Consider the following 21,712-nt stretch of genomic DNA (forward strand, 5'->3'; position numbering starts at 1 on the left):
TATCATGTCTCCCCTCACCCTCCTGTCCTCCAGTGTCGTCAAGCCGATTTCCCTTAACCTTTCTTCGTAGGACATTCCCCTTAGGTCTGGAATCTGCAAACAGGGACACTTCTCAACCAAGACTCGTTGTTGCCTCCCTGTTGTTGCTGTTATATGAGCCTGATGCTCTAGCTTCTGCACTAACTGTGTCAAAGGCCTTCTTTGCACTTTCTCTAGTGTGTGTGTGTGTACCTCTGCTTGTGTGTGTGTGTGTGTGAAGAAATACTTCCTAACATCCCTGTGATTCATCTGTGTCTTTAGCTTCCAACTGTGTCCCCTTGTTACTGTGTCCCCCTATCTCTCCTGTCCTCCAGTGTCGTCAGGTTGATTTCCCTTAACCTCTCCTCGTAGGACATACCTCTTAGCTCTGGGACTAGTCTTGTTGCAAACCTTTGCACTTTCTCTAGTTTCTTTACGTGCTTGGCTAGGTGTGGGTTCCAAACTGGTGCCGCATACTCCAATATGGGCCTAACGTATACGGTGTACAGGGTCCTGAACGATTCCTTATTAAGATGTCGGAATGCTGTTCTGAGGTTTGCTAGGCGCCCATATGCTGCAGCAGTTATTTGGTTGATGTGCGCTTCAGGAGATGTGCCTGGTGTTATACTCACCCCAAGATCTTTTTCCTTGAGTGAGGTTTGTAGTCTCTGACCCCCTAGACTGTACTCCGTTTGCGGCCTTCTTTGCCCTTCCCCAATCTTCATGACTTTGCACTTGGTGGGATTGAACTCCAGGAGCCAATTGCTGGACCAGTTCTGCAGCCTGTCCAGATCCCTTTGTAGTTCTGCCTGGGTCCCTTCTGTCTCCTCTGTGAACACTTCTTTGAATCTCTTGTTGAGTTCTTCACATACTTCCCGGTCATTTCCTGTTGTCTCTCCTCCTTCCTTCCTTAGCCTGATTACCTGGTCCTTGTGTGTGTGTGTGTGTGTGTGTGTGTGTGTGTGTGTGTGTGTGTGTGTGTGTGTGTGTGTGTGTGTGTATGTGTGTGCGTGTGTGTTATTGTAGACTATCATGCCTTGTCTTACCTGTGACAGGTCACTTATAAACTAATGCATTAAAAATCTGAATACATTTAGGAAAGCCATGTGACCATATACCTGCAGTTGTAGCCTTGTGATACATCAGTTCAGATGTAGCCTTGTAAGACACGTGCAGTAGTAGCCTTGTAAGACTCCCAGTTCATTTGCAGCCTCTGTGAGCAGCACAAGGTGAACATATGTGTAGAACAAACCACAGGGAGATAGTAATCTTTAGCGCAAGATCTTTCACACTCTCTTACGTCATCAGGAGCTATACAATGTTGCAACAGAACGACAGACAGAAAAGGGAAATTCTCTGAGGCAGAAGGTATCAATGGCGGCCCATGACAGACTCATAAAACTCACCTCCAATGGGTTCAACCTTCCAGCCATTCCTGATTTATTTGCATTGTGTTATTACGATTTCCCGAGTACTGGTGACTAGCTATGGGTCCAAGACGAACCCTAAGTTACATTCTCCTATGTGTGTGTTATATGTGAAATGATAAACTGGTATATTCCCAGGATGCCATTGTCGTAGCTGTCCAGTCTGAGAGTCTGCTGATCAGTCCAGACTGTCTGACAGATGAAAAGGGTGCGAGAAACCTGTGTTAGTGTTAAGATTAGAAAGCAAAAGCAAGAAATGTTCTGACAAGAGGAAACTACGAGTAAAAGAAATATCTGAATAATAACTAAATACTAATTATCTGAATAATTATTATTTTTATTAAAGATTTGCCACTACGACAAGGTCCTAGATGCACTAGAAGACAAAAAGAATGCAGATGTAATATATACAGACTTTGCAAAAGCCTTCGACAAGTGTGACCATGGCGTAATAGCGCACAAAATGCGTGCTAAAGGAATAACAGGAAAAGTCGGTCGATGGATCTATAATTTCCTCACAAACAGAACACAAAGAGTAGTAGTCAACAGAGTAAAGTCTGAGGCAGCTACGGTGAAAAGCTCTGTTCCACAAGGCACAGTACTCGCTCCCATCTTGTTCCTCATCCTCGTAGAGAATGAGGAACAAGACAAAGATGTCAGCCACAGCACCGTGTCTTCCTTTGCAGATGACACCCGAATCTGCATGACAGTGTTTTCCATGACAGCTCCAGGCAGACATTTGCAAGGCTCCAGGCCATTGCAGACACTGCAAGGCTCCAGGCAGACATTGCAGGCTCCACACTGTAAGGCTCCAGGCAGACATTGCAGACACTGCAAAGCAGACATTGCCACTGCAAAGGCAGACATTGCAGACACTGCAAGGCTCCAGGCAGACATTGCAGACACTGCAAGGCTCCAGGCAGACATTGCAGACACTGCAAGGCTCCAGGCAGACATTGCAGACACTGCAAGGCTAGACATTGCAGACACTGCAAGGCTCCAGGCAGACATTGCAGACACTGCAAGGCTCCAGGCAGACATCAACCAAATCTTTCAGTGGGCTGCAGAAAACAATATGAAGTTCAACGATGAGAAATTTCAATTACTCAGATATGGTAAACATGAGGAAATTAAAACTTCATCAGAGTACAAAACAAATTCTGGCCACAAAATAGAGCGAAACACCAACGTCAAAGACCTGGGAGTGATCATGTCGGAGGATCTCACCTTCAAGGACCATAACATTGTATCAATCGCATCTGCTAGAAAAATGAGAGGATGGATAATGAGAACCTTCAAAACTAGGGATGCCAAGCCCATGATGACACTCTTCAGGTCGCTTGTTCTATCTAGGCTGGAATATTGCTGCACTCTAACAGCACCTTTCAAGGCAGGTGAAATTGCTGGCCTAGAAAATGTACAGAGAACCTTCACGGCGCGCATAACGGAGATAAAACACCTCAATTACTGGGAGCGCTTGAGGTTCCTGAACCTGTACTCCCTGGAACGCAGGCGGGAGAGATACACGATTATATACACCTGGAAAATCCTAGAGGGACTAGTACCGAACTTGCACACGAAAATCATTCTCCGAAAGCAAAAGACTTGGCAGACGATGCAACATCCCCCCAATTAAAAGCAGGGGTGTCACTAGCACGTTAAGAGACAATACAATAAGTGTCAGGGGCCCGAGACTGTTCAACTGCCTCTCAGCATACATAAGGGGGATTACCAATAGACCCCTGGCTGTCTTCAAGCAGGCACTGGACAGGCACCTAAAGTCGGTACCTGAACAGCCGGGCTGTGGCTCGTACGTTGGATTGCGTGCAGCCAGCAGTAACAGCCTGTTTGATCAGGCTCTGATCCACCAGGAGGCCTGGTCACAGACCGGGCCGCGGGGGCGTTGACCCCCGGAACTCTCTCCAGATAAACTCTCTCCAGGTATTTTCCCTGCCCGGGCCTTTTCCAAGTGGTGGCCCGGCCTTGGCTCCCTGTCTAGGGAGTGTCTGAGACCTAAGTCTCCCATGGGAGGAAGCACAAGTACCCCCTCATATTTGGGACCAACTGTCCCCAGGCCTAGCCACATTCCCCGTCCTCACGGGCTCGTAGGGGGAAGATAGGCCTCTCTGGTCTGCCATCCCCGCCCCAAGGGGGCTAATGGGAATGGCCGTCTTGTGAGCTGCAAGTTCTGGCTCAGGCACCTACCCTACCCCAGAAGGGCTGGGCATGGTGTCGATGATCTGAATAATTAATAACTACTGAATATTTTCTGTAGTACCTAGTTTTTTTTCATTCCTGTTCGTGTTTACAAACTTGAAAATGTTTGTTTGTATCATAAATTGTACTACCTCATACTAATAAAAGAGTAAAATATTGAATATTTGTACGTATACCACCATTCCTGACTTGTCTAGACTAAGTCGTCTTTAAGATTAGGTTAGTCTACCCGAAAAGTCTCGGCATGATAGTGGTTTTCTTTGTTCCAGTCAAATTATGGATGTAAACACTGTAACGTTACTAAAGAAATCAAATTTTATTTTATTTGTGATGTAGTTTCGTAATAGATTCAAGAGACACGATATTCTGAGAGTTTTAGGACAATGTTAGGTGGTCTTGGTTGTTACTCAGTTATAAGGAGAGAGAAAGAGAAATGGGAGATAAGGAGACATTTTGTCCAGTATCTCTGACAGTGGTATCTTCTTATTTTGACAGTTGTATCTTCTTTTTTTGACGGTGGTACCTTCTTTTTTGACAATGGTATCTGGAGGTCGTAGTTCTCACACTCTAGTTTTGTCAGTGCACTCCAGCCACTGTGAAAAACACACTTGGAGATCAAGTGGCAAATTTTCTGGGTTAGTTGAGGTCAAATTCGTCAGGAAAAAGGACAGCTGTGTCCTGGAGTGGATCTGGTCACATGATAACCACCCACTGTAGTGTTTGGCCATCTGACTGAGGCCTTCCACTGGCTTAACTGTCAGTCCAATTAAAAATTAAGTTAGAATTATGACCATAATATTCTACTGAAGTTGACGACGCTAGCCAGAAGTTACGTGGGTTTAGATTAAGTTATAATCTCGGGGAAAGATAAGTAACCCAATTTTTTTTCTCTTTCCTCTTTAGGCAGTAATGTAGTGAACAGCATCAACGGAGCCTTCAGCAGCAACCTCAGCACCACGACAAGTAGCAGCAGTAGCAGCAGTAGCAGTAGCAGCAGTAGCAGCAGTAGCAGCAGTCCTGGCTTAATGAAGCCAGCAGAGAACGTCATAAAACTGGAGGAGAATGACGAGAAAAGACTGTTGGACGCTCTTATGAGAGGCTACGACCGTGATGTTAGACCAGTCAGGAACGCCTCTCACCCTATTATTATACAGCTGGGCATCACCCTCACCCAGATCTTTGATATGGTAAGTGTCTTGTTTAATGTTGTTGTTACCGCACCTTTGTCAGTGGTAGCTGTTGTTGTTACCACACCTTTGTTAGTTGTGGCTGTTGTTGCTACCACACCTTTGTTAGTTGTGGCTGTTGTTGCTACCGCACCTTTGTTAGTGGTAGCTGTTGTTGTTACCACACCTTTGTTAGTTGTGGCTGTTGTTGCTACCGCACCTTTGTTAGTGGTGGCTGTTGTTGTTACCACACCTTTGTTAGTTGTGGCTGTTGTTGCTACCACACCTTTGTTAGTGGTAGCTGTTGTTGTTACCACACCTTTGTTAGTTGTGGCTGTTGTTGTTACCACACCTTTGTTAGTGGTAGCTGTTGTTGTTACCACACCTTTGTTAGTGGTGACTGTTGTTGTTACCACACCTTTGTTAGTTGTGGCTGTTGTTGCTACCGCACCTTTGTTAGTGGTGGATGTTGATGTTACCACACCTTTGTTAGTGGTGACTGTTGTTGTTACCACACCTTTGTTAGTTGTGGCTGTTGTTGTTACCACACCTTTGTTAGTGGTGGCTGTTGTTGCTGCCACACCTTTGTTAGTTGTGGCTGTTGTTGTTACCACACCTTTGTTATTTGTGGCTGTTGTTGCTACCACACCTTTGTTAGTTGTGGCTGTTGTTGTTACCACACCTTTGTTAATGGTGGCTGTTGTTGTCACCACACCTTTGTTAGTGGTGGCTGTTGTTGTTACCACACCTTTGTTAGTGGTGGCTGTTGTTGTTACCACACCTTTGTTAGTGGTAGCTGTTGTTGTTACCACACCTTTGTTAGTTGTGGCTGTTGTTGCTACCACACCTTTGTTAGTTGTGGCTGTTGTTATTACCACACCTTTGTTATTTGTGGCTGTTGTTGCTACCACACCTTTGTTAGTGGTGGCTGTTGTTGTTACCACACCTTTGTTAGTGGTGGCTGTTGTTGTTACCACACCTTTGTTAGTGGTGGCTGTTGTTGCTACCACACCTTTGTTAATGGTGGCTGTTGTTGTTACCACACCTTTGTTAGTTGTGGCTGTTGTTGTTACCACACCTTTGTTAGTTGTGGCTGTTGTTGTTACCACACCTTTGTTAGTTGTGGCTGTTGTTGTTACCACACCTTTGTTAGTTGTGGCTGTTGTTGTTACCACACCTTTGTTAGTTGTGGCTGTTGTTGTTACCACACTTTTATTTGTTGTGGCTGTTGTTGTTACCACACCTTTGTTAGTTGTGGCTGTTGTTGTTACCACACCTTTGTTAGTTGTGGCTGTTGTTGCTGCCACACCTTTGTTAGTTGTGGCTGTTGCTGCTGCCACACCTTTGTTAGTTGTGGCTGTTGTTGCTACCACACCTTTGTTAGTGGTGGCTGTTGTTGTTACCACACCTTTGTTAGTGGTGGCTGTTGTTGCTACCACACCTTTGTTAGTGGTGGCTGTTGTTGCTGCCACACCTTTGTTAGTGGTGGCTGTTGTTGTTACCACACCTTTGTTAGTTGTGGCTGTTGTTGCTACCACACCTTTGTTAGTTGTGGCTGTTGTTGCTACCACACCTTTGTTTGTGGTAGCTGTTGTTGCTGCCACACCTTTGTTAGTTGTGGCTATTGTTGCTACCACACCTTTGTTAGTTGTGGCTGTTGTTGTTACCACACCTTTGTTAATTGTGGCTGTTGTTGCTACCACACCTTTGTTAGTGGTGGCTGTTGTTGTTACCACACCTTTCTTAGTTGTGACTGTTGTTGCTATCACGCCTTTGTTAGTGGTGGCTGTTGTTGCTGCCACACCTTTGTTAGTTGTGGCTGTTGTTGCTACCACACCTTTGTTAGTGGTGGATGTTTTTGTTACCACACCTTTGTTAGTTGTGACTGTTGTTGTTACCACACCTTTGTTAGTGGTGGCTGTTGTTGCTACCACACCTTTGTTATTTGTGGCTGTTGCTACCACACATTTGTTAGTGGTGGCTGTTGTTGCTACCACACCTTTGTTAGTGGTAGCTGTTGTTGCTGCCACACCTTTGTTAGTTGTGGCTGTTGTTGCTGCCACACATTTGTTAGTGGTGGCTGTTGTTGCTACCACACCATTGTTAGCTGTGGCTGTTGTTGTTACCACACCTTTGTTAGTGGTGGCTGTTGTTGTTACCACACCTTTGTTAGTGGTGGCTGTTGTTGTTACCACACCTTTGTTAGTGGTGGCTGTTGTTGCTACCACACCTTTGTTAGTTGTGTCTGTTGTTGCTACCACACCTTTGTTAGTTGTGGCTGTTGTTGATACCACACCTTTGTTAGTTGTGGCTGTTGTTGCTATCACACTTTTGTTAGTGGTGGCTGTTGTTGTTACCACACCTTTGTTAGTTGTGGCTCTTGTTGCTACCACACCTTTGTTAGTCGTGGCGGTTGTTGCTACCACACCTTTGTTAGTGGTAGCTGTTGTTGCTGCCACACCTTTGTTAGTTGTGGCTGTTGTTGTTACCACACCTTTGCTAATGGTGGCTGTTGTTGTTACCACACCTTTGTTAGTGGTGGCTGTTGTTGCTGCCACACCTTCCTTAGTTGTGGCTGTCGTTGCTACCACGCCTTTGTTAGTGGTGGCTGTTGTTGTTACCACACCTTTGTTAGTTGTGGCTGTTGTTGCTTCCACACCTTTGTTAGTGGTGGCTGTTGTTGCTGCCACACCTTCCTTAGTTGTGGCTGTCGTTGCTACCACGCCTTTGTTAGTGGTGGCTGTTGTTGCTGCCACACCTTTGTTAATGGTGGCTGTTGTTGCTGCCACACCTTTGTTAATGGTGGCTGTTGTTGTTACCCCACCTTTGTTAGTGGTGGCTATTGTTGCTACCACACCTTTGTTAGTGGTGGATGTTGTCGCTGCCACACCTTTGTTAGTGGTGGCTATTGTTGTTACCACACTTTTGTTAGTGGTGGCTGTTGTTGCTGCCACACCTTTGTTAATGGTGGCTGTTGTTGTTACCACACCTTTGTTAGTGGTGGCTATTGTTGCTACCACACCTTTGTTAGTGGTGGATGTTGTCGCTGCCACACCTTTGTTAGTGGTGGCTGTTGTTGCTACCACACCTTTGTTAGTTGTGGCTGTTGTTGTTACCACACCTTTGTTAGTTGTGTCTGTTGTTGTTACCACACCTTTGTTAGTGGTGGATGTTGTTGCTACCACACCTTTGTTAGTGGTGGCTGTTGTTGTTACCACACCTTTGTTAGTGGTGGCTGTTGTTGCTACCACACTTTTGTTAGTGGTGGCTGTTGTTGTTACCACACCTTTGTTAGTTGTGGCTGTTGTTGTTACCACACCTTTGTTAGTGGTGGATGTTGTTGCTACCACACTTTTGTTAGTTGTGGCTGTTGTTGTTACCACACCTTTGTTAGTGTTGGATGTTGTTGCTACCACACCTTTGTTAGTGGTGGCTATTGTTGTTACCACACCTTTGTTAGTTGTGGCTGTTGTTGCTACCACACCTTTGTTAGTGTGGCTGTTGTTGCTACCACACCTTTGTTAGTGTGGCTGTTGTTGCTACCACACCTTTGTTAGTGTGGCTGTTGTTGCTACCACACCTTTGTTAGTGTGGCTGTTGTTGCTACCACACCTTTGTTAGTGTGGCTGTTGTTGCTACCACACCTTTGTTAGTGTGGCTGTTGTTGCTACCACACCTTTGTTAGTGTGGCTGTTGTTGCTACCACACCTTTGTTAGTGTGGCTGTTGTTGCTACCACACCTTTGTTAGTGTGGCTGTTGTTGTTACCACGCTTTTGTTAGTGGTAGCTGTTGTTGCTACCACACCTTTGTTAGTTGTGGCTGTTGTTGCTACCACACCTTTGTTAGTGGTGGCTATTGTTGTTACCACACCTTTGTTAGTTGTGGCTGTTGTTGCTACCACACCTTTGTTAGTGTGGCTGTTGTTGCTACCACACCTTTGTTAGTGTGGCTGTTGTTGCTACCACACCTTTGTTAGTGTGGCTGTTGTTGCTACCACACCTTTGTTAGTGTGGCTGTTGTTGCTACCACACCTTTGTTAGTGTGGCTGTTGTTGCTACCACACCTTTGTTAGTGTGGCTGTTGTTGCTACCACACCTTTGTTAGTGTGGCTGTTGTTGCTACCACACCTTTGTTAGTGTGGCTGTTGTTGCTACCACACCTTTGTTAGTGTGGCTGTTGTTGTTACCACGCTTTTGTTAGTGGTAGCTGTTGTTGCTACCACACCTTTGTTAGTTGTGGCTGTTGTTGCTACCACACCTTTGTTAGTTGTGGCTGTTGTTGTTACCACACTTTTATTTGTTGTGGCTGTTGTTGCTACCGCAACATTGTCCTTGATATTGATGGTCTCATAATCAAGGAACTGGGCCAACCATTCCCTTCCTTACATGGATCTTGATTACCTTCCCATTCCCTTGCACGGTTCAACCCGTCATGGTTTAGCTCTTCCCAATAATAATAACACCAATAAGTAATAATAATAATAATAATAATAATAATAATAATAATAATAATAATAATAATAATAATAATAATAATAATAATAATAATAAAAATAATAATAATAATAATAATAATAATAATAATAATAATAATAATAATAATAATAAAAATAATAATAATAATAATAATGATAATAATATCTGGCTTTTCAGACTTACTCGTCTCTTCACCTTTTCAAGTCATCACAGTATTTTATACGCCATGGTCATGTCACCTCTGATCTTCCAGTCTTCTAATGTCGTCAGGTTAAACTCCTTCAGCGTGTCCTGATGACTCACACTCCTGGGTTACTGTTACTAGTTTTGTTGCAAACCCCTGCTTGTTTTCCAGTTCTTGAAAGGCTTTATCAGACAGGGGATTCATGCTGGCGCTGCATACTCCAGGTTAGGACTGACGTATGTCATGTATTGTGCCTAGAAGGATCCCGTCTTAAGGTTCCTCAACGTTAAGCTTGGATTTTGGTTTGCGGTTAAGGTTATTAAGATGATGTGTTCCTCAAGTGATATCCTAGGAGTTATGCCTACCCCAAGATCCTTAAGTGTGTTTCGAATGACTGTAGGTAATCAGTCATATAAAATAACTAGAGTTTTCAAAGTTTATATATATATTACCTACGTTTGGACAGTATATTCCTATTTGGGAACAAACCTGGTTTTAATCTCATTACATAAGGGTTTAGTGATCCATGGGAATAAATAATAATATTTGCCCCGCCCAGACTTGCAGTACTTTCTATTTGCTGGGGTTAAACTCTAACAGCCATATGCCAGCCAGTCCTGGAGTTTGTCCAGATCCACTTGTAAGCTTTCCTGTTCTGTTCCTGTGTATGTTTCTCCTCGTTAGTTTATCATCCAAGAGCAAGGTGATGTTCATCCACTCGTATAATAGTGGTGGTCCCAGTTTGACCCTTGTGGTACCCCATTCGTCATACTCGCCCACTCTGACACCTTATTAACTCTGTTTTCTTCCTGTTAAGTATTCTGGGATCAAGAGAAATACTTCCCTGTTATTCCTGCTTGCTTCTCAAGGTTCCTATCCGCCTCTCCTTGAGTCCATAAATATCTAGTCCACCCATCCCTCTCCCTCTCCCTCTCTCTCTCTCTCTCTCTCTCTCTCTCTCTCTCTCTCTCTCTCTCTCTCTCTCTCTCTCTCTCTCTCTCTCTCTCTCTCTCTCTCTTGTCTAACTTCTATCACCTTGTCATCCTCTGACCCGTATGTATGTGTGTGGACTCACCTAATTGTGGTTGCAAGGGTCGAGACTCAGCTTCTTTCGCCTCCTCTTCACTGATCGCTACTAGGTCCTCTCTCTCTCTGCTTCCTGAGCTTTATCATACCTCGTCTTAAAGCTATGTATGGTTCCTGCCTCCACTGCGTCACTTGCTAGGCTATTCCACTTCCTGACGACTCTATGACTAAAGAAATACTTCCTAACATCCACGTGACTCGTCCTCTTTATTCCTATTCTCTCGTCACTGCTTCCCCCTCATCCTCGTTCTTGTTGGAGGGAATGTTCAACGTACAGTTGCTCGCATGTACCATAAAAACGCATGTAGAAATGAGTGCCCAGCAGGGATTTATCATGATGCAATCACTGGCACTCGCCACAACACTCGTGGAGAGACGAGAGGACTGGCAACGAGTTGAAGCACTGTGATGACGCTCCCTGGATAGTGCCACACTACACACCCACGTCAGGAATGATAACCTTAACTCCATATGTAATGCATACATAGGTCAATGTGAGACAATACAGCCATTATTATCTCAAACACTACCAAACAGGTGCATACACTGTACTAAAGTACGCATGAATAACAGAAAAGGCACCTTATGTAAAATGTGTAAGGGGTGGGTGCATGATGGATGTATGTACAATTATAGCAACGGTGCCAGAATTCATTTTGTGTGTAACAAATGCACTTTGGCACAGTTACCCTTTAGCAGTGATGACATTGATTTACCTAATTTTAATACATATGACCCATTGCCATATATTGATGATTATGATTGTTTTATGAAAACAGGCCTTCACTTTATTCATGTCAATTCAAGATCACTTCTTCCTAAATTGGCAGAGATTAGGATTCTAGCTAACAAAATTAGGGCGGCAGTTATAACCATCTCTGAATCTTGGTTGGATGATACGGTGACTGACGACGAGGTCAAAATAGAAGGTTACAATATAAAACGTTTAGATAGGAACAGAAAGGGTGGTGGAGTATGTGCCTACATTAGAAATGACTTAGCTTACAACCCAAGACCTGATTTAAATAACAATAAACTGGAGATTCTATGGTTTGAAGTGCTGCTTCCTAAGACCAAACCCATCTTAGTAGGAACTAGTTACCGCCCTCCTACCCAGGACCAGTTCTTAGAAGACTTTTCCAGAGTCTTGTCCGGAGTTGAAAACAATTGCGAGACAATAATACTGGGCGACTTCAATATCTGTTTTCAGCAGCAAAATAACGGGCTATGCAAAAGGTATAAGCAAATTCTAGGATTAAATAGTTACACTCAACTAATTAATACTCCAACCCGGATCACACAGTTCTCAGCCACCCTAATTGACCACATACTTTGTAACCGCTCTGAGAACATTAGTCAGTCAGGCGTCATTACCACAGGTCTTAGTGATCATTTCATCATTTACTGTACCAGGAAAATCACTAGGGATAGGATAGGCCTACACAGGACAATAAAAATGAGGTCAACTATAAACTACAGTAAAGAAACACTGGTAAATAGGCTACACAATTGTGACTGGACAGAGATAACAAGTTGCACGGACGTAAACGATGCCTGGGAAAAATTCAAAACAATGTTCACTACCATTCTTAATAATATTGCACCAGTTAAAGAGGTTAGGATTAAACGAAGAACTGAACCCTGGATGACTACTGAGATATTAGATAATATGAAATTCAGAGACCAGCTGCTAAAAAGATTTAAAGCAAACAGACAGGATATTGCAGCACTAAATGAATTCCAAAGGGTGAGGAACAGAGTACAGAGACTTATAAAAGGAGCAAAGGCAAAGCACTACTGCTCAAAAATTGAAGAGTATAAGCATAACCCCAGAAAGCTCTGGCAACAACTAAAACAGTTGGGGGTATAGCCATAAGCCAGTAGATAGGTCTAACATAGTACTCACTATCGATAATGAGGTATGCCACGAAACATCTAAGGTGGCAGATTGCTTTAATTCCTACTACACATCTGTTGCATCAACACTAGTAAGTAAACTACCAGCTGCATCAAATACCTTTAACACAGACTCTGATAAGTTTCAAACATACTATACCAATAAAGGGGTAACCCCAAACAGTTGTCAACTAGTAAGTGTATCTCACGACTTTATTCAAAAAGAACTAAGCAGGTTAAACCCAACTAAGAGCACAGACCCTGATAACATCCCGTCTAAGTTCCTAAAAGATGGTGCTTCTGAACTGTCAATCCCTATTGCTCACATAATAAATCTATCAATCACCACTAATACCGTACCGGAGGGGTTCAAGAAAAATAGTAGGTCTGATGTATGCAACTATAGGCCTGTTAGTATACTCAGTATAATATCTAAAATTCTAGAGAGGGCGGTGTATTCTCAAGTAGTTAAGTACCTTAATGACAACAACATTCTCCTTAGCTATCAATCGGGCTTTAGAAGATCCTACTCAACCGACACCTCCCTTATTAATCTGATGGATTACCTGAGAACTGAAATGTCAAAGGGGAACCTCATAGGTATGGTAACCTTAGACCTGCAAAAGGCCTTCGATACTATCAACCACAATATATTATGTAATAAACTTCAAGCTATCGGTATAGGTTCTGTAGATTGGTTTAAGTCCTACCTTAGCAACAGGAGACAAATAGTCAAAATCAACAAAACAGAATCAGAACCCCTGCCGATAACATGTGGAGTTCCCCAAGGTAGTATTCTGCGTCCCTTATTATTCTTATGTTATGTCAATGATATGCCTATCAGTGTCAAGTGCAAACTCCTACTGTATGCAGATGACAGTGCTCTGTTAGTGACAGGTAAAGACCCACAAGATATTGCTAATGTTTTAACACTGGAACTGGAGTCCTGCAGCAAATGGTTAGTAGACAACAAACTATCATTACACCTAGGGAAAACTGAAGCCATTCTCTTTGGCACGAAACATAAACTGAGAATGATAAATAATTTTAATGTCCAGTGTAATGGGGAGTCCATCACTTTGGTTTCATCAGTAAAATATCTGGGAATCCCCTTTGACCCATGCATGTCAGGAGAATTGATAGGGAACAGTGTAGTAAAGAAAGCGAATGCCAGACTGAAGTTCCTGTATAGACAAGCACAGTGTCTACCTACTGAGGCACAGTGTCTACCTACTGAGGCTCGCAGGACCCTATGTCTAGCTCTTATACAATGCCATATGGATTACGCTTGCTCTTCTTGGTACTCTGCCTTGACAAAAAAACTGAAAGATAGACTGCAAATCACCCAGAACAAAATCGTAAGATTCATCCTGGGGCTGGGACCAAGAGAACATGTAGGCCAGGATGAATTACAGCAGTTGGATATGCTGAATGTTGAAGACAGAGTAAAACAACTGAAGCTAAATCATGTTTATAAAATTGCTCACAAACAATGTCCAGAATATCTTGCTGTCAGTTTTGTCAAGGTTGGGAACCAGAGCAATCATAGTACTAGGGGGAGAGAGCACAACTTTGTAGTACCCACAGTCAGTGGCCAGGCGTCAAACACCTTTTATTGTACAGCAATAAAGGAATGGAACAGATTGCCTGCACATGTCAAAGCCAGTCATAGCATGAACCAGTTCAAGAAGAGTGCCAAAAGGTGTCTGATGAATGTAGCTACAGAAAGGGAGGGGAATGATTTTCTATTTTTTAGCTAACATACGTGTAAATTTTACCTTATTCCTAGTAATGACCCTCGTATTGTAGATAGTCTTAATGACCCTCGTGTAGTAGATAGTCTTTTTAGTATGATAATAAGATGTTATCTTCATTGTAGAATAATAAGAAAATATTATAACCTTTATATTATAATAATAAGGTAAAAGGACCACAATGGAAATAAGTCACTCTGTCTGACTTTTTTGGGTTATCCCAGGTTCTCTACACATATGCTGCTATGTATGATAATTCTATGTAACTGTATTGTGTATACCTGAATAAACTTACATACTTACTTAGTCAGGAAACACTGAGATGACCTTCCCTGGCTAGTGCCACACCACACACCCGCGTCAGGAAGCACTGTGATGACCCTAGCTAGTGCCACACCACACTCACGTCAGGAAGCACTGTGATGACCCTGGCTAGTGCCACACCACACACCCGCGTCAGGAAGCACTGTGATGACCCTAGCTAGTGCCACACCACACACCCACGTCAGGAAACACTGAGATGACCTTCCCTGGCTAGTGCCACACCACACTCACGTCAGGAAGCACTGTGATGACCCTGGCTAGTGCCACACCACACACTCACGTCAGGAAACACTGGGATGACCTTCCCTGGATAGTGCCACACCACACTCAGGTCAGGAAGCCCTGTGATGACCCTGGCTAGTGCCACATCACACCCACGTCAGGAAGCACTGGGATGACCTTCCCTGGCTAGTGCCACACCACACACCCACGTCAGGAAGCACTGAGATGACCTTCCCTGGCTAGTGCCATACCACACAATCACGTCAGGAAACTGTGATGACCTTCCCTGGCTAGTGCCACACCACACACCCACGTCAGGAAGCACTTGTCCTGTTTCCCGACAAACCTACCTAACCTAACCTAACCTAACCTAACCTTACCTAACCTAACCTAACCTAACCTAACCTAACCTAACCTAACCTACTCTAACCTAACCTAACCTAACCTAGCCTAGCCTAGCCTAACCTAGCCTAGCCTAACCTATCCTAACCTAACCTAACCTAACCTAACCTAACCTAACCTAACCTAGCCTACCCTAACCTAGAGAAACTTAACCTAACCTAACCTAACCTAACTTAACCTAACCTAACCTAACCTAACCTAACCTAACCTAACCTAACCTACTCTAAACTAACCTAACCTAGCCTAGCCTAGCCTAACCTAGCCTAGCCTAACCTATCCTAACCTAACCTAACCTAACCTAACCTAGCTCTCCACATTTAGGTAAGCAGTGAGTGGTATTTGCGGCATCCAGACCTGGTTCTTCAGTCTCACTCTCAACAATCACATGAATGCCGTCCTTCACGTGTGTGTCCTCCTGAACATAGTGTTGACCGGCTGCATCACCGTCCAGTTGTGAGTCTTCACATAACCCGCCTCAGGAACCACTTGTCCTGTTTCTTGACAATCTTAAAATAACCTAACCTAGCATCACGGTCACGGATCGGTCCGATACAGCCACCCCCGTGATCCACAAACCCAGCCCCCTGTACCTCAGGGCACGCTGTTGGAACAGTGCAGAGTGCGGCAGTTTCATTTATTAACAATTCTTTTAAATTTCATACTTCGGTATTTCCTAATTTTTCTGTCAAGGAAATCGGAAGAATCATTCACAAGTCATCACATGGAAACCATTTTTCTCTCTCTCTCTCTCTCTCTCTCTCTCTCTCTCTCTCTCTCTCTTTCTATATATATATATATATATATATATATATATATATATATATATATATATATATATATATATATATATATATATATATATATATATATATATATATATATATATATATATATATATATATATATATATAATAAAATAAAATTTTGAGAAGAGACACCAAAAACACCAACTTGTTAATAACTAAGTTTTAGGTAGACTTTGTGTACAAAACATTAATATATTTATCAGTGGTGTTGAGGACACGGATGTTGTAGACATGTTAGATGTGTTATATAAACTTATAAACATTCAGAATAACCCAGTAATGTCAAACATTGTGACTTATTTCTGACCAGAAGTAACATTCTGTAGTTATTTCTGACCAGAAGTAACATTTGTAGTTATTTCTGACCAGAAGTTATTTCTGACCAGAAGTAACATTCTGCAGTTATTTCTGACCAGAAGTAACATTCTGCAGTTATTTCTGACCAGAAGTAACATTCTGCAGTTATTTCTGACCAGAAGTAACATTCTGCAGTTATTTCTGACCAGAAGTAACATTCTGCAGTTATTTCTGACCAGAAGTAACATTCTGCAGTTATTTCTGACCAGAAGTAACATTCTGCAGTTATTTCTGACCAGAAGCAACATTCCTCAGTTATTTCTGACCAGAAGCAACATTCTGCAGTTATTTCTGACCAGAAGCAACATTCCTCAGTTATTTCTGACCAGAAGCAACATTCCTCAGTTATTTCTGACCAGAAGCAACATTCAGCAGTTATTTCTGACCAGAAGCAACATTCCTCAGTTATTTCTGACCAGAAGCAACATTCAGCAGTTATTTCTGACCAGAAGCAACATTCAGCAGTTATTTCTGACCAGAAGCAACATTCAGCAGTTATTTCTGACCAGAAGCAACATTCTTCAGTTATTTCTGACCAGAAGCAACATTCCTCAGTTATTTCTGACCAGAAGCAACATTCCTCAGTTATTTCTGACCAGAAGCAACATTCTCCAGTTATTTCTGACCAGAAGCAACAATCAGCAGTTATTTCTGACCAGAAGCAACATCCCTCAGCTATTTCTGACCAGAAGCAATATTCCTGAGTTACTCCTGACCAGAAGCAACATTCATCAGTTATTTCTGACCTGAGGCATCATTCCTCAGTTATTTCTGACCAGAAACATCATTCAGCAGTTATTTCTAACCAGAAGCAACATTCCTCAGTTATTTCTGACTAGAAGCAACATTCAGCAGTTATTTCTTACCAGAAGCAAGTTATTTCTTCCATTCAGTTATTTCTGACCAGAAGCATCATTCCCCAGTTATTTCTGACAAGAAGCAACATTCCCCAGTTATTTCTGACCAGAAGCAACATTCCTCAGTTATTTCTGACCAGAAGTAATATTCCTCAGTTATTTCTGACCACAAGCAACATTCCTCAGTTATTTCTCATCAGAAGCAACATTCTCCATTTTTTTCTGACCAGAAGCAATATTCCTCAGTTATTTCTGACCAGAAACTACGTTCCTCAGTTATTTCTGACCAGAAGCAACATTCTTCAGTTATTTCTGACCAGAAGCAACATTCAGCAGTTATTTCTGACCTGAAGCAACATTCATTCAGCAATTATTTCTGACCAGAGTTATTTCTGACCAACATTCAGCAACATTCCAGTTATTTCAGCAACATTCCCCAGAAGCAACATTCAGCACTTATTTCTGACCAGAAGTAACATTCCCCAGTTATTTCTGACCAGAAGCATCATTCCTCAGTTATTTCTGACCAGAAACTACGTTCCTCAGTTATTTCTGACCAGAAGCAACATTCTTCAGTTATTTCTGACCAGAAGCAACATTCAGCAGTTATTTCTGACCAGAAGTAACATTCTCCAGTTATTTCTGACCAGAAGCAACATTCTCCAGTTATTTCTTACCAGAAGCAACATTTTTCAGTTATTTCTGACCAGAAGCAACATTCTTCAGTTATTTCTGACCAGAAGCAACATTCATCAGTTATTTCTGACCAGAAGCAACATTCCTCAGTTATTTCTGACCAGAAGCAACATTCCTCAGTTATTTCTGACCAGAAGCAACATTCCTCAGTTATTTCTGACCAGAAGCAACATTCAGCAGTTATTTCTGACCATAAGCAACATTCATCAGTTATTTCTGACCAGAAGCAACATTCAGCAGTTATTTCTGACCAGAAGCAACATTTCCCAGTTTTTTCTGACCAGAAGCAACATTCTCCAGTTATTTCTGACCAGAAGCCACATTTTGCATTTATTTCTGACTAGAAGCAACATTCCTCAGTTATTTCTGACCAGAAGCAACATTCTGCAGTTATTTCTGACCAGAAGCAATATTCTTCAGTTATTTCTGACCAGAAGCAACATTCTCCAGTCATTTCTGACCAGAAGCATCATACCCTGGTTATTTCTGACCAGAAGCATCATTCCTCAGTTATTTCTGACCAGAAGCAACATTCTTCAGTTATTTCTGACCAGAAGGAACATTCATCAGTTATTTCTGACCAGAAGCAACATTCAGCAGTTATTTCTGACCAGAAGCAACATTTCCCAGTTATTTCTGACCAGAAGCAACATTTTCCAGTTATTTCTGACCAGAAGCCACATTTTGCAGTTATTTCTGACTAGAAGCAACATTCCTCAGTTATTTCTGACCAGAAGCAACATTCTGCAGTTATTTCTGACCAGAAGCAACATTCCCCAGTTATTTCTGACCAGAAGCAACATTCTTCAGTTATTTCTGACCAGAAGCAATATTCCTCAGTTATTTCTGACCAGAAGCAATGTTCCTCAGTTATTTCTGACCAGAAGCAACATTCACCAGTTATTTCTGACCAGAAGCAACATACCCAAGTTATTTCTGACGAGAAGCATCATTCCTCAGTTATTTCTGACCAGAAGCAACATTCTTCAGTTATTTCTGACCAGAAGCAACATTCAGCAGTTATTTCTGACCAGAAGCAACATTCATCAGTGATTTCTGACCATAAGCAACATTCATCAGTTATTTCTGACCAGAAGCAACATTCCTCAGTTATTTCTGACCAGTTAGAAGCAACATTTTTTTCCCAGTTATTTCTGACCAGCAGTTATTTATGACCAGAAGCAACATTCCTCAGTTATTTCTGACCAGAAACAACATTCAGCAATTATTTCTGACCAGAAGCAACATTTCTCAGTTATTTCTGACCAGAAGCAACATTCCTCAGTTATTTCTGACCAGAAGCAACATTCTTCAGTTATTTCTGACCAGAAGCAACATTCCTCAGTTATTTCTGACCAGAAGCAACATTCCTCAGTTATTTCTGACCAGAAGCAACATTCTCCAGTTATTTCTGACCAGAAGCAACATTCTTCAGTTATTTCTGACCAGAAGCAACATTCTCCAGTTATTTCTGACCAGAAACATCATTCAGCAGTTATTTCTGACCAGAAGCAACATTCCTCAGTTATTTCTGACTAGAAGCAACATTCAGCAGTTATTTCTGACCAGAAGCAACGTTCCTCAGTTATTTCTGACCAGAAGCAACATTCTCCAGTTATTTCTGACCAGAAGTAACATTCCCCAGTTATTTCTGACCGGAAGCATCAATCCTCAGTTATTTCTGACAAGAAGCAACATTCCCCAGTTATTTCTGACCAGAAGCAACATTCCTCAGTTATTTCTGACCAGAAGTAATATTCCTCAGTTATTTCATTTCTGACCAGAAGCAACATTCAGCAGTTATTTCTGACCTGAAGCAACATTCAGCAATTATTTCTGACCAGAAGTAACATTCTCCAGTTATTTCTGACCAGAAGCAACATTCTCCAGTTATTTCTTACCAGAAGCAACATTCTTCATTGACCAGAAGCATCATTCAGCAGTTATTTCTGACCAGAAGTAACATTTCCAAGTTATTTCTGACCGGAAGCAACATTCCTGAGTTATTTCTGACCAGAAGCAACATTCCCCAGTTATTTATGATCAGAGGCAACATTCAGCACTTATTTCTGACCAGAAGCAACATTCATCAGTTATTTCTGACCAGAAGCAATATTCCTCAGTTATTTCTGACCAGAAACATCATTCAGCAGTTATTTCTGACCAGTAGCAACATTCTGCAGTTATTTCTGACCAGAAGCAACATTCCTCAGTTATTTCTGACCAGAGAAACAACATTCTGCAGTTATTTCTCAGCATTCAGCATTCATTCCCCAGTTATTTCTGACCAGAAGCAACATTCTGCAGTTATTTCTGACCAGAAGCAACATTCAGCAGTTATTTCTGACCAGAAGCAACATTCAGCAGTTATTTCTGACCAGAAGCAACATTCAGCAGTTATTTCTGACCAGAAGCAACATTCCTCAGTTATTTCTGACCAGAAGCAACATTCCTCAGTTATTTCTGACCAGAAGCAACATTTTCTAGAATCAGTTATTTCTGACCACAAGCAACATTCTGCAGTTATTTCTGACCAGAAGTAACATTCCCTAGTTATTTCTGACCAGAAGCAACATTCCTCAGTTATTTCTGACCAGAAGTAACATTCCTCAGTTATTTCTGACCAGAAGCAACATTCTGCAGTTATTTCTGACCAGAAGCAACATTCTGCAGTTATTTCTGACCAGAAGCAACATTCTGCAGTTATTTCTGACCAGAAGCAACATTCTGCAGTTATTTCTGACCAGAAGCAACATTCTGCAGTTATTTCTGACCAGAAGCAACATTTTTCAGTTATTTCTGACCAGAAGCAACATTCTTCAGTTATTTCTGACCAGAAGCAACATTCATCAGTTATTTCTGACCAGAAGCATCATTCAGCAGTTATTTCTGACCAGAAGTAACATTTCCAAGTTATTTCTGACCGGAAGCAACATTCCTGAGTTATTTCTGACCAGAAGCAACATTCCCCAGTTATTTATGACCAGAAGCAACATTCAGCAGTTATTTCTGACCAGAAGCAACATTCATCAGTTATTTCTGACCAGAAGCAATATTCCTCAGTTATTTCTGACCAGAAACATCATTCAGCAGTTATTTCTGACCAGAAGCAACATTCTGCAGTTATTTCTGACCAGAAGCAACATTCCTCAGTTATTTCTGACCAGAAGCAACATTCCTCAGTTATTTCTGACCAGAAACAACATTCTGCAGTTATTTCTGACCAGAAGCAACATTCTTCAGTTATTTCTGACCAGAAACATCATTCAGCAGTTATTTCTGACCAGAAGCAACATTCCTCAGTTATTTCTGACCAGAAGCAACATTCTGCAGTTATTTCTGACCAGAAGCAACATTCCTCAGTTATTTCTGACCAGAAGCAACATTCAGCACTTATTTCTGACCATAAGCAACATTCATCAGTTATTTCTGACCAGAAGCAATATTCCTCTGTTACTTCTGACCAAAAACATCATTCCTCAGTTATTTCTGACCAGAAGCAACATTCCTCAGTTATTTCTGACCAGAAGCAACATTCTGCAGTTATTTCTGACCAGAAGCAACATTCCTCAGTTATTTCTGACCAGAAGCAACATTCAGCACTTATTTCTGACCATAAGCAACATTTATCAGTTATTTCTGACCAGAAGTAACATTCCTCAGTTATTTCTGACCGGAAGCAACATTCCTCAGTTATTTCTGACCAGAAGTAACATTCCTCAGTTATTTCTGACCAGAAGCAACATTCTGCAGTTATTTCTGACCAGAAGCAACATTCCTCAGTTATTTCTGACCAGAAGCAACATTCTGCAGTTATTTCTGAC

At 42.1% G+C, this 21,712-nt stretch overlaps 1 protein-coding gene across 1 annotated transcript in view; it reads left to right on the forward strand.

Moving 5' to 3' along the window:
* Positions 1 to 4,561: 4,561 nt before the first annotated feature.
* The window catches only part of LOC128694092 (acetylcholine receptor subunit alpha-like 1), a gene marked incomplete at its 5' end in the record, with an annotated part of 82,578 nt that continues 65,427 nt past the window's right edge, over positions 4,562 to 21,712 (forward strand). Inside the window, one exon of the mRNA XM_070093481.1 lies at positions 4,562 to 4,849. Within this exon, the coding sequence (XP_069949582.1) occupies positions 4,562 to 4,849 (288 nt within the window). The remainder of the gene's footprint in view (positions 4,850 to 21,712) is intronic.

The sequence above is a fragment of the Cherax quadricarinatus genome, chromosome 43 (assembly GCF_038502225.1).
Source record: "Cherax quadricarinatus isolate ZL_2023a chromosome 43, ASM3850222v1, whole genome shotgun sequence".
Lineage (NCBI taxonomy): Eukaryota > Metazoa > Arthropoda > Malacostraca > Decapoda > Parastacidae > Cherax > Cherax quadricarinatus.